The 14742-nt window shown below is 38.0% G+C and overlaps 1 protein-coding gene across 1 annotated transcript in view; it reads left to right on the top strand.

The window, feature by feature from the left end:
• HECW1 (HECT, C2 and WW domain containing E3 ubiquitin protein ligase 1) overlaps window positions 1-14742 on the top strand; it is a 301849-nt gene that overhangs the window by 151037 nt on the left and 136070 nt on the right. Inside the window, exon 6 of the mRNA XM_030307704.1 lies at window positions 772-941. Coding sequence (XP_030163564.1) covers window positions 772-941 — 170 coding nt within the window. The remainder of the gene's footprint in view (window positions 1-771; window positions 942-14742) is intronic.

Below are 14742 nucleotides of genomic sequence, written 5' to 3'. Positions count from 1 at the left end.
AAAATGTTGACAACATTAGCATATGTCTCTCTAAGTTAAAAGAAAAAGGAAGAAGAAACTCAATACTTTTGTATTACTAGGGCAGAAAACCAACAACTCCTGATTTTCCGTTCTTACCTTCCTGTTGAAATGCTTGAGAAATAACAATTATTTGTACAAAACCTGTAGGAAATTCACTAACCAGAGCTCAGTGAAATCCTGAAGCCCAAGAGGGATGCCATGCAGGATGGGCAGCATGGGCCTGGGGAAGGAGAGAAATTCTCTGTTAATTGGTTTCCATTTTGGTTCTACCATACAGACAAGGGCTGATAGAACAATTATATTCATTGTGAGACTATAGCCCTTGGTTTTCTTCCACCTCCACTTTGCAGAGGAATTTTCACCTGGACCCATAGAATTTTCAAAGTTGGATTTCCTCCCTCAGTGTACAACCCAAGTTTCCTGAGGTGATTTCAGATCCTCACCCCAGCTTGCCTGAGGAATGCCAGTAGTCAAGTCCAGTAAAAGCCAATGGTCCTCTCTTGAAACACATCATGACCACAATGCCAGTTGAATTGATTTATTTTAAGGAATGGTTTTATACATGCCAGTAAGTGTTCCATATAATGGGTTCTGTAGACATACCAGTACATATTCATAATGAGGTGAAAACTAGACTGAAGACTGAGAAGATTTTTCCATGTTTTGGTTGGGCTTTACTCCTTGTGTAAGCCGATATGCTCTTTAACCTCACCAAAACACATTTAACTTAAAATATTCCTTGTTTTATAGATTTCCAGGCCATGGGGCTGAAGAAAGGGATGTTTTTCAACCCAGACCCTTACCTGAAGATTTCCATTCAGCCTGGAAAGCACAGCATCTTCCCTGCCCTCCCACACCATGGACAGGAGAGGAGATCCAAGATCATAGGCAACACGGTGAACCCCATCTGGCAGGCCGAGGTGAGTGCTGTGGCCCTGAGAAGAAACTTCAGTGACCAACTGACCATAAAGCAGCCTACATGCTATGCCCTCCTTTCTTAGAGCCCTAAACTGCTCTGTTTGTGGCTCTCCAGTCTTGGAAGGAGGCTGTGTTTTCTGTGGGTTATAACTCAGGGATCTTGACAGAGCCCCTCAAGGCAGTACCAGGAAACTGTTTGTTGCTCCTACACTCAGTAGCCCTGTTATAGCTCCTTCTTCTGATTCAGGACCTGCATCTGAAAGCAAGACAGCCTCTCTCTGCCTCTGTGTGGGAGAAGGAAGAGAAGAATTTTGATTTGAGCATTCTCACACCCCTCCTACATGTGTGGTCCTTAGGCAAGAGTGCCAAATTTTAAATGAGTCCCTCTAGACCAGTTCCAGAGATTCTAAAATTGCCAGGTTCCTGGGACAGGTAAATAGATAAGCCCCAAAATATCCTTGGGAATTACATATTGTTTGATCTAAATAGACATGAAACCTAATTGTGCATCCCATCTTCCTGCTAGGCAATTTAAAGGAGTATTGACAGTTTGTTTTGTCTCATGAAGGCCTGTCTCCACTCTCAAATGGGTCCTCTGCTAGCCAGGAGTGAGGAGGCTCCTGAGCAAAGCCACATGTGTGTCAGGCTGGGCTTCACAGTGGCTCAGTCTTCTCCTAGAGAACTAGCAGAAAGTTGTCACAACCCATTGGCAGCCTAGCTCACATGCTTTAGCTTGAGGGTATGACCTGCTAACTGTGTAGCTTGGGGAGCAAAGAGGCTTAGGTCATGGGAAAGGCTACAGTATAATGTAGGGGTTAAAAGCACAGCTTTGCAGCCACACAAACCTTTGTTCAAATCCCAGTGTGGCCACTTGCTAGTTGTGTAGATTTAAGAAATCCGTCATCCTCATTCTGAGCCTCAGGTACCTTCATCCGTCTGTTACTGAAGGAAATATGCGACTCCTACCCAAGCCACTTGCTTTAGACAGGGCTCCTTCCTTTATTCTTCTGAGTATATCATCTATGATGTAGACCTTTCAAACATTCTTGAGCAAGAAAGTGTAATTAGATGTTTTGGGGCAAAGCTTTTTCATTGTCTCTTAAATTCTACCACCTACCTCCTAGGTTTAATTAACCCTGACCCAGGCCTTACAGAAGAGCAATGTTACAGCTTTGAAGTTAGAGCAACATAAAGGAAATGGAATTATGTTTAATCTTCTATGACTTTGGTTATCAACAGATTCTAAAGCACTGAGAGTACCAGTAGCATGGAATAATGAATCTTAAATTATTTGTTCCTTTAGTCCAGGCTATTCTTGCCAATTATTTCTGGTCTCTTCATTGCATTCCTGGGGATAATACAAGATGCCACAGGAATTTATAGTACAAGAAAAAAAAAAAGAAGAAGAAAAAGCCTTCTCTCTTCTGAAGGACTTCAGAGCAACTTGTTCTAAAACATTTAGTCATAAAGGTATTATAAGTCTCAAAGAACATTTCAAAAATCCAGCACCATCAGAATGTTTTTTTGTTTTAAAATGTCAACTAGAATCTGCTTTAAGTTCTGCAATTATTTCTGAGTCTTTAGTTAAGATTTACTTCTCTCTGGAAGGATCCTGGCAAACTCTTGCTCATCCTCTGCTCTTGACCTCCTGCATTCTATCCAACGTGCTGTGGTTAAAGTTGGTGTTCTAAAATAGGTTTTGCCACGTGTTTCCCTGATGAGGCTCAGATTGAGGATAACTGATTTCTCAAGTTAAACATCAAGTAACTAACTTGACTGCAAATCTGTACTTTCTTTTTTTTGTAATTTTATTTATTTATTATTTATTTATCTTTCAATTTACATCCAAGTTAGTTAGCATAGTGCAACAATAATTTCAGGAGTAGATTCCAGTGATTCATCCTCTATGTATAACACCCAGTGCTCATCCCAGCAAGTGTCTTCCTTAATGCCCCTTACCCATTTAACCCATCCCCCTCCCCACAACCCCTCCAGCAACCTCCCGTTTGTTCCCAATATTTAAGAGTCTCTTATGTTTTGTCCCCCTCCCTGTTTTTATATAATTTTTGCTTGCCTTCCCTTATGTTCATCAGTTTTGTATCTTAAATTCCTTACATGAGTGAAGTCATATAATATTTGTCTTTCTCTGACTGACTAATTTCGCTTAGCATAATACCCTCTAGTTCCATCCACATAGGTGCAAATGACAAGATGTCATCTTTTTTGATTGCCGAGTAATACTCCATTGTGTGTATATATGTGTATACATGTGTATATATATATATATATATATATAATCTTCTTTATCCATTCATCCGTCAATGGACATTCAGGCTCTTTCCATACTTTGGCTATTGTCAATAGCACTGCTGTAAACATTGGGGTGTATGTGTCCCTTCAAAACAGCCTATCTGTATCCCTTGGATAAATACCTAGTAGTGCAATTGCTGGGTTGTAGGGTAGTTCTAGTTTTTTTTGTTTTTTTTTTTAATTTTTTTTTCAACGTTTATTTATTTTTGGGACAGAGAGAGTGTGAATGGGGGAGGGGCAGAGAGAGGGAGACACAGAATCGGAAACAGGCTCCAGGCTCTGAGCCATCAGCCCAGAGCCTGACGCGGGGCTCGAACTCACGGACCGCGAGATCGTGACCTGGCTGAAGTCGGACGCTTAACCGACTGCGCCACCCAGGTGCCCCAAGTTTTAATTTTTTGACAAACCTACATACTGTTTTCCAGAGTGGCTGCACCAGTTTCATTCCCATCAGTAGTGCAAAAGATGCAAATCTGCACTTTCAACCCCTAAAGTATACTATAGTGCCCAGTGCCCTGATGGAGAAACCAGTGCCCTGATGGAGGTACTTTGCATACCTCCTATGCAAAGTATTCCAGGACTTTGGTGAACCAGCATCACTTGCCACTTGTGTCAGGTATGGATGCATTTGGCTCTAAGCTAGAGGAACTGGGGCCAGCTCTGATATTTCTCACAAACAAGAAGTCCAGACAGAGGTGGTCCTGGCAGTGCAGCTACTGATAGAGCCATCAAGGACTCGGATCTGGGTCTTCTCACTGCACTGTTAGCAGATGGCTTTCATCCTCCTGTCTTAAAGCCTCAAACTCAAGTACCAGGCAGAAAGAAAGCCAAAATGCAAAGAGTCTTCTCCTTTTAAGACTTTGCATCTTTATTCTTTAAGGGAAGCACTTCCCAGAAAAAGCCCTATTACCTGTCACAGGACCTCTGTTTGGGAAAACTTAGTGCTCTGATTCCCCGACTCTATAGATAGGGAGGGCAGGGGAGAAGGAGGTTGGACATGGGTGTTGAATAAAACAATTTGTAGTGTGTGCAGTGTACTTGAGCTCTATTCCTCAGTACCTTGCTCCTCAGACATTATGTGAAGGCCACTCTTGAGAGCTACAGTACCCTAATGCCTCTCATGCTTTCACATGGCTGCATAGATGTCTTTGCTTATCTGCCTAGAGTGTGCATTCCCAACTAACCCAACTAGCAATGCCTGCTCATCCATCAAGGCTCAACTAAAATATCACCTCCTGTGTGGGCTACTCCTTGACCCCGCCCACTCCAGGCCTCAGGAGGAAAGAACTCCTTTCTCTCTGCCCCTTTGTCCAGACCTCTACCATACTGCCTTTTATTTGCACGTCTGTCTTCCCTGTGAGAGTTTGAGTTCCTCAAGGGAAGGAATCACACCCAATTTTTCTTAGCACCTCCAGTTCCTGGAACCTACTAGCAATAGGTTATATAAGACTTATCTAGGGCTTACTATTGCAAGTGTAAACATTTTATATAATTAACTCAATCCTTACAACAACTCTATGAGATATATACTATTTTTATCCCCATTTAAAGAAGGGGAAACAAAGCATGGCAAAGTTAAGTAATTTTCCCAAGGTCTCAGAGCTGGTAAATGGCAGAACGAGAATTTGAAGCAGGTCATCTGCCTAAGAGCCTGATACTGATCAGTTTTGTGTTCAGATGGGTGTGAATAAATTCTGGAGAAAGTATCCATAGCTTATATCAGGTACTCAAAGTGATCAGTATAATCCCTCCCCTTCAGAGGAAAACTAAAGTTTAAATCTATAGCATTGGGTGATAAGGCCAAAAACAGTTATCAAAGAGCTTTATTTGGTCTTTCCAGCTAATCGTGAACTTCTGGAGGATAAGTCTGAAGGATTGATGAAAACTTTTTTAATGGGGAAATCCAGCTGAAATTCTTATGACTGATTATTCATTTAAGAAATGTTACTAAGTATATACACTGTAGTATAAATAGAAGCCTCTGGAAGGACAGAGAATAATTGATAGGTAAGACCTCTCAGGCTGGTGGAAGGAGACAATACAATGAAATATATGTTCTAATCAAGGTGTGGACAGAATGCTGCAGCATACTGAGGGAAGACTTCCCACATGGTGAACTGTGGACTGAGGTCTTGATGGGTGAGGAGACATTTTTGGGGAGTGAGATGGGGGTCATCCAGGTAGAAGGAACAGCATGTGCAAAAGCACCAAGGCATCTCACAAACTCTTAGGGAACTGTTTAGAAATGCCATGTGGTTGGAGCTCATGGTACACACAGATAAGTGATGGTGATTGGGCTGGGCTTACTCCAGTTGCACACATCCAGCATGGCTCTCTTATTTCTTAAAAACAAAAGCTAATGTTGGCTTCTGGGTCTCACATTGTACCTTGGTGAATGAAATGAAGATTCCCTGCTCCTACAGAATTCATGCACGTCTTTAAATCTCTCTGCCAGCAGGTAAGTGAGAACCAAACTGTCTTATTTTCTATGTACTGACTAATATACAAAAGATGTTCATGAGAAATAATTGAAGTTGCCTGCACTTAAAAGCAAGAATATCCTTTAATGTGTAGTTCAAATGCTAAATTTATTTCTGTGATTAATGCTGCATTAAAGTCTTATGTGATTTTTTTTAATTTATGCAAGTTCAAACTTGAAACATGTTTTTACTGATTAAAACTTGCTAAATCTTAGAAAAATTATAGTTACTATCTGAATTTTAAAATAAGGAGGGAAAATGGAGAGAAATACATATTAAATGTAATATCAACTGAGAAAAATTTTAAAAGAGACTACCACGTTGATTGATTTATCTCTTTTTTTTATTATTATTACTGTAATTAGAAACTATTTTTACCCAGGGAACACTCTCCTTGATTTTCAGGTCTGTTTACTTTCCTGAATGGATATAATGAGCACTTAGATTATAGCTACACAGAGAAGTTAAATAGAAAATGGCAGCAACTGAAGAGTCTTGGGTTATTTATTCAGAGTGCCTATGTGGCACTATACCTCTAAATCAAACAAGAAACTCCTAAAAGCAGATTCTCAGAAATATCCAGTGGATTGAGCAAATATTAAAATCAAGCCTGGGACATTGGTGTTTGTGAGCCTCCACTCCATTCCCTCTGTCTCAGCCCTCAAAGCTGGGTGGATTAATCCCATACATGTACACTATCAGCCTGATCCAGTATGGTCACAAGATTAGAAGACAAGGCTTTGCCTCCCAGAGCTTATATTCTAATGTAAGAAAATAAATAAATAAATAAATAAATAAATAAATAAATAAATAAAATAACTAACAAGACAATTGCAATGGAAAATAAGCAACACAAAAGAAATATTACATCGTCATATGATGTACATAATGGAGAAGAGCTAACTTAGGTGGCCACAGCCCAGGAAGGACTTTCTGAATTACTGTCACATGAACTGAGAAGACAGATACACAAAGACCTGGTTAGATGTATGCTGCAGATGGAAGAAGTAGTTAGTATGAAGGGTCTGGGTGTACCAAACTTGCCATGCTTAAACAACAGCAAGAAGGTCATTGTGGCTGGAGAATAGCCATATGTGAAGGATGGGGGTGGAGTATAAGATGAGGTCAGGGAGAGAGTCAAGGTCCAGCTTCTTGTAAATCGTGGGAAGATTTTATGCTAAATGTGGTAAGAAGCCATTGAAGTAGGGAAGCATCATGTTCTGATCGAAATTTATACAAACATTCCTGCTGCTCTGTGTAGAATGCATTAAAAAGAGGCAAGAATGGAAGCAGTTGATCTGGCTGTCATGGAGCAGCATGTGGCACGCTAACACAAAACACCTAGAAAAGCCAGATAAAATTTTTTTTTAAACATTTGTGATAACGTGAGAGAATGGTCAGGACAACAGACCTCATGTGGTCACGAATCTTGAGAGAAAGGAATTTCAAGTGAGCCAACTTTCTGCACCTGCTTTTATAAGAGAGCTAAGAAAGTAGGCCAAAAGCTGCTGAAGAGCAAAGAGGAGTTTTGTATAATTTGACTGCTGAAGAGCCAAAACTTGAAGTTCTGGATCCTCCAAGGGTAGATGTCCCAGCAAAACCCTAGATTCTCGGTTGGACCCCTGGCTGGCTGCAGTGAAGGATCAGGACAAACCAGTGGTAGAAAACTTCAAGACAGCTCAAACAGCTCAGTCAGTCTCTGATTAGTTAAAATAGTATCTCACCTCAGTAACAAGACAGACGGACCATGGGTGACTATTTTTGGAGTTATTAGAGGTAGATTTTAAACACTATTTTATATATATATATATTTTTTTTTTTTTAATTTTTTTTTTCAACGTTTATTTATTTTTGGGACAGAGAGAGACAGAGCATGAACGGGGGAGGGGCAGAGAGAGAGGGAGACACAGAATCGGAAATAGGCTCCAGGCTCCGAGCCATCAGCCCAGAGCCTGACGCGGGGCTCGAACTCACGGACCGCGAGATCGTGACCTGGCTGAAGTCGGACGCTTAACCGACTGCGCCACCCAGGCGCCCCCTATTTTATATTTTTAAACTTAAGAAGCTCAACATAAATTTCAAAAATATATAAGTAGAAAATGCCCATTCATCTTGAAAATTAAGCAAAAAACTCCTAAAAAATACATGGGTCAAGGGATGCCTGAATGGCTCAGTTGGTTGAATGCCTGACTTGGGCTCAGGTCATGATCTCACAGTTCCTGAGTTCGAGCCCCGCGGCGGGCTCTGTACTGACAGCTCAGAGCCTGGATGGAGCCTGCTGCAGATTCCTTGTCTCCCTCTCTCTCTGCTCCTCCCCTGCTCACGCTCTGTCTCTCTCTCTCTCTCACTCTCAAAAATAAATAAACATTTAAAAAAAATTATATGGGTCAAAGAAGAGATCACAATAAAAGAAAATACTTTGAACTGAATAATAATGAATATATGACATATCTAAGCTTGTGGAATGCAGATAAATTAGAAAAGAAGACAAGCTTTGGGGCCCCTGGGTGGCTCAGTCAATTAAGCATCCAACTTTGGCTCAGGTCATGATCTCATGGTTCCTGAGTTCGAGGTTCCTGGAGCCTTCTTCGGATTCTGTGTCTCTCTCTCTCTCTGCCCTCCCCCACTCGTGCTCTGTCTCTCTCTCTCTCTTTCTGTCAATAAATAAACATTAAAAAAAAAAAAGAATGGGGTGCCTGCGTGGCTCAATCGGTTGAGCATCTGACTTTGGCTCAGGTCATGATCTCGCGGTTGGTGAATTCAAGCCCCACATGGGGTTCTGTGCTGACAGCTCAGAGCCTGGAACCTGCTTTGGATTCTATGTCTCCCTCTCTCTGCCCCTCCCCCCCCAAAATAAATAAACATTAAAAAGAATTTTTTAATGAAAAAAAGAAAAGAAGACAAGCTGATCCCAGTGAACCGAGTTTTCATGTGATCAAGCTACTGTACCAGTCCAATGAAGAGGATAAATGCAGAAATCACTGAATTAGAAAACAACTAAATGTGATAGAGAAAATTAACAAAAATTATAATGTAGTGATTATACATATATTAAAAAGATGAGTATTATGAAAATACTTACACTAATAAATTTGAAAATTTCAATGAAATGGAAAACACTCTTTACATGATTATTTTTGTCATCATCTTTAAGGGATAACTTACATACATAGATACAATTTATTACATACAACAAGGGGAAAAACTGCATTAATTTAAAGCAAACGATTTGATTGTAGCAAAATTTCAGGATACAAGGTTAATATACAAAACGCCCATTGCTGTACAATGGTATATACAACAATAAACAAATGGAATTTGAAATTAAAAGCATAATGCATTTATATTACCATCCAATGAAACATTTAGCTATATATCTAATAAAATATATACAAGATCTATAAAAGAATAACCACAAACTATATTGAATGCATCTTCAGGAATAGAAAGATACTATTGTCAGGACACTAGTTCTTTCTAACATCGCTTATAAATTCAGCACAATCTTAAAACCCCAGCAAGTTATTTTATGTATATTGTCAAACTGATCTAAAGCTTGCATGGAGAGGCAAAAGACCCAGAATATCTAACACATGAAGGAGAAGAACAAAATTGGAAGACCAATGCTACCCAACTTCAGAGCTGCAGTATCAAGAAAATGTGGTATTCGCAAAAAAACAAACAAGCAAATAAACAACAACAACAAAACAAAACAAAAAACCTAGACCAATGGAACAGAGTAGAGAGCCCAAAATTAGACCCCCACATAGTCAACTGATCTTTGGTGATCTTTGACAAAGTAATAAAAACAATACAATGGAGGAAAAACAGTCTTTTCAACAAATGGTGCTGGAACAACTGGAAATCCACATGCAAATAAAAGAATCTAGAGACAGACCTTATACCCTTCACAAAGATTAATTCAAAAAGGATCATAGACCGGGGCGCCTGGGTGGCGCAGTCGGTTAAGCGTCCGACTTCAGCCAGGTCACGATCTCGCGGTCCGTGAGTTCGAGCCCCGCGTCAGGCTCTGGGCTGATGGCTCGGAGCCTGGAGCCTGTTTCTGATTCTGTGTCTCCCTCTCTCTCTGCCCCTCCCCCGTTCATGCTCTGTCTCTCTCTGTCCCAAAAATAAATAAGCGTTGAAAAAAAAAAAATTAAAATTAAAAAAAAAAAAAAAGGATCATAGACCTAAATATAACATCCAAAATTATAAAACCTCTAGAAATTAACATAGAAGAAAACCTAAATGGCCTTGGATTTGGTGGTACCTTTTTAGATATAAGATCAGAAACATGATCTGTGAATGAAATAACTGACAAGCTGGACTTCATTAAAATTAAAACTTCTCTGTGAAAGATTATATCAAGAGAATTAGAAGGTAAGCCACAGACTGGGAGAAAATATTTGAAAAATACATATCTGATAGGGGCGCCTGGGTGGCGCAGTCGGTTAAGCGTCCGACTTCAGCCAGGTCACGATCTCACGATCTCGCGGTCCGGGAGTTCGAGCCCCGCGTCAGGCTCTGGGCTGATGGCTCAGAGCCTGGAGCTTGTTTCCGATTCTGTGTCTCCCTCTCTCTCTGCCCCTCCCCCGTTCATGCTCTGTCTCTCTCTGTCTTAAAAAAATAAATAACCGTTGGAAAATACATATCTGATAAATGACTGTTATCCAGAATATACAAAGAACTCTTAAAGCTCAACAAAATGAAAACAAATACTCGATTTAAAAATGGGCCAAAGGTCTTGACAGGCACCTCACCAAAGAAGATATACTGATGGAAAATAAACATATGAAAAGATGCTCCACGTCTTATGTCATCAGGAAAATGTAAATTAAAATACAGTGAGATACCACAGCACACCTATTAGGATGGCTTAAATCCAGAGTACTGACAACACCAAAGATGGAGAGGATGTAGATCAACAGTAATTCTCATACATTGCTGGTGCGCTTGCAAAACGGTACATTCACTTTGGAAGAGAGTTTGGCAGTTTCTTAAAAACTAAATGTACTCTCACAATATGATCTAGCAGTCAAAGTCCTCAGTATGTATCCAAGGGATTTAAAAACATGTTCACACCAAAACCTGCACAAGAATGTTAATAGCACCTTTACACATAATTACCAATACTTGGAAGCAACCATGATGTCTTTTGATTTTCTTCTAAATTTTAGAAAGCCCTTTGAATCTGCAAAAAAATATTCTGGAATTTTGTTTGGAAATTTGTTGAATTGTATTAATGATTCCATTCTATGAAATGATATATCTCTCCATTTATTTAGGTCTTTAGTGTTATGTAGTTTTCAGTATACAGGTTTTGCATACTTTTTATTTTTTGGTCTATTGTAAGTGGAATCTTTTTCTCATTTCATTTCTAATTATTGCTGCTAATATATAAAATTTTCTATATTAGCCTTGAATCCTGCATTCATGCTAATTTCTCTTATTCAGTAGTTATTTTGTGTGAGGATATTTAGGTAAACAATCATGCTACAGCAAATAAAAGTAATTTTACTCAATTCTTTCAAAACTTGTGTCTCTTGTTTGTTTGTTTGTTTATTTTTGGTATTTGCCTTATTACAATGTCTAGGGCCCTGAGTACAATGTTGAAGGGGTGACAGAAGTCATCTTTGCTTTTTTACTGATATTAGGGGGAAAGCATTCAATATCTCACTACAAAGTGTAACAATACTGGATTTTTTTTTACAGATGCTTTTCATCAGCTTAGGAATGTTTCCTTCTATCTCTAGTTTGCTGAGAATTCTTTTTTTTAATCATAGATGATATTGAATCTTATTAAACACTTTTCTACACCTGTTGAAATTATTATATAATTTTTTACTTAATTAATATGGTAAATTACCATGATTGATTTTCTGATGTTAGATCAACCATGCATTCCTAAGATGAATTCTACTTGGTAAGCTGTATCATTATTTTTATGTATTTATATTTTATGTTGGGTTCCTTTTACTAATTTTATTAAGAATTTTTGCCTGTACATTCATGAAGAATATTTATCTGCAGTTTTCTTTTATTAGCCTGGTATGATTGTCCATTTCATAAGACTGTCATCATGGAGCCCAACGTGGGGCTCGATCTCACAACTGTGAGATCATGACCTGAGCTGAAATCAAGAGTTGGACGCTTAACCAGCTGAACCACCCAGGCACCCCATTTTTCTTAGCCAATTTAGCTATGGGTTGATTGGTTAATTTGTTGATTTATTTCAAAATAACCAGCACTTGACATTGATAATTTTCTCTATATTTCTTTGTTTCCTAATTCTATTTTTACTCTTAATTTTATTTTTTGCCTTTATTGCTTTCTTTCTACTTACTTTAGGCTTATTTTGCTCTTCTGTTTCTAGCCTCTTATGGTGACATTTTAGGTTTTGATTTTACACTTATTTTTCTTCTCTAGTATGATCATCTAAAAGCTAGTAATTTTCTTCTAAACAGTGGTTTAGCTGCATTCCATGAATTTGACATTTTTTTTATTTTCATCATCATTCAGTTCAACACATTTTCTAATATTCCTTCTTTGACCCATGGATGATTTTGAACTGGATTGTTTATAGTCCAAATTTTAGGTTTTTCCTAAATAGCCTCTTGCTACTAATTTCTATTTCAATTTTATTGTGATCAGAAAATAGACCTGATATGATCTCAAACTACTTAAATACATTGAGCTTTGTCTTACAGTCCAGCATATGGTATATTTTGGTGGATTTATTACGTGCACTTGGAAAGAATGTGTATTCTATTATTTTATGTAGTGGTCTGTAAAAATCAAATTCCAGGTACTGTTCTTTTTGTCTAGCTTTTTATCAATTTCTGAGAAAAAGATGCTTAAATCTCCTGCTATGATCAGGGAATTATCTATTTCTCCAGTTCTGTCAATTTTTGCTTCATGTATTGTAAGTCTCTTTTGTTAGGTACATGCATTCTAATGTTTTCCTGATGAATTGGCCCTTTTAACATTGTGAAATATCTTATCTTTGGTAATACCCTTTGCCTTGAAGGCTAATTTATCTCACATTAATGTAGCAACTCCAGCTTTCTTATATTTGATATTTGAATGGTGTATCTATTTTCATCTATTTACTTTCAAGTATCTGTGATCTTACATTAAAGGTGCGTATTCTGTAGACAGTATATACTTGGGTCTTGCTTTTCACCTATTATGATAATCTCTGCCTTTAAATAAGAGTATTTAGTTCATTGCCATTTAATGTAATTATTCATATGGTTGTATTTAGGTCTGTTATTTTTTCATTTGTTTTCTGTCTGTCCATAATTTTTTCAGTTTTTTCTTCTTTTCTTTCCTTTTGGATTATTTGAGTACTTTTTAAAATTCCATTTTAATTCATCTATTGGATTTTTAGCTACACGTTTTTACATTACTTTTTTTGTAGTTGCTTTAGGGACTACAAAGACCTTACTATATTTTCATTATCTACATTGACTTAATTTATACCACTTCACAAACGTGTGGTAACATTTCAACAATATTTACCTTCATTTACCTGTGCCTGTGATCCTTTACATTGTATTTGCCATATGTAGTGCATTTTACAGTATGTTATAAACCCCACATGACTATTTATAATTTTTTTCTTTAAACAGACATATATATTTTAAATAAGTTAAGAAAAAGTATAGTCCCTCATGCTTCCCCCAGTTATTTCCTGTTTCTAATATTTTCCATTCATTTCTGAAGATCCAGGTTTCCTTCAGGTATCATTTCCCTTCGGTGTGGAGCCCTTCCTGTGGCATTTCTTGTAGAGTGACAACTAATTCTCCTAATTTTTGGTTTATCTGAACGTTCTAATTTCATCTTGGAAGATATTTTCATTCAATATGAAGTTCTGGGTGACTGGTATTTCCACCCCCCAAAACTTTAAAAATGTTGTCCCACTGTATTATGGCCCCACTGTGTTATGGTCTCTGTAGTCTCTAGTAAGAAATCTGCAATAATTTAAATCATTGCTCCCCTGTATGGAAGGTGTCGTTTTTCTTTGTTGGTTCAAGTTTGTCTCTTTATCTTTGATTTTCAAGTTTGATTATGAAATTTCTAGGTATAGTTTTTTTTTGCATTAGTTTCCTAAGGCTACCATATACATTGTTCTGCCATATACAGAAATGTATTGTTTCATAGTTCTGGAGACAAGAAGTCCATAATCAAGGAGTAGGCAGGGTTGGTTCCTTCCGATTGCCCTAAGAGCGAATCCCATGCCTCTGCCCTAGCTTCTGGTGATGCTGGCAGTCTTGGGCACTTCTTGGCTTGTAGATGTGTCACTCCAATCCCTGACTGCTTCTTTACATGGCATTCTAACCATATGTCTCTGTCCATATTACACCAGTAATACACCTTATACATAAATATACCAGTCACATTGGATTAGGGCCCACTTTAATCACCTCATCTTAACTTGATTACATCACAAAGACTATTTCTAAATATGATTACATTTACATGTTTAGGGCTTCAGCATATTTTGGAGGGACAACACAAGTCAACCCATAACAGTTTTCTTATAATTTATCCTATTGGTTCACTGAACTTATGTTTTCACCAAATTGGTGAAGTTTGGCCATCATTTCTTCAAATATTTTTATGTTGAATGCTCACTTTCCTTTTTTTCTTGGACTCCACATACTATATGTTAGACCTTTAGATATTGTCCTACAGGTCCTACAGGTACAACTGTAAGGCAGTTCTCTTTCTTCCTGTAATTGGATCATTTCTATTGATCTGTCCTCAATTTCACTGACCCTTCTCTATCACCTCCATTCTATTATTATCTCCATTCAATGAATTTTTTCATGTATTAGATTTTCTTATTCTAAAATTGCAATTTGGTTTTGTTTATGTTATTTGTACTTTGCTGATGATGGTTTTAATCTATTTAATCATGACAAGTATATTTTCCTTTACCTCACTGAGTATACTTGCAAGAGCTTCTTTAAAGTCCCTTTCTGATAATTCTAACATATGGGTCATTTTT

The sequence above is a fragment of the Lynx canadensis genome, chromosome A2 (assembly GCF_007474595.2).
Source record: "Lynx canadensis isolate LIC74 chromosome A2, mLynCan4.pri.v2, whole genome shotgun sequence".
NCBI classification, from domain to species: domain Eukaryota; kingdom Metazoa; phylum Chordata; class Mammalia; order Carnivora; family Felidae; genus Lynx; species Lynx canadensis.
This window is presented reverse-complemented; position numbering and strand designations above follow the sequence as displayed.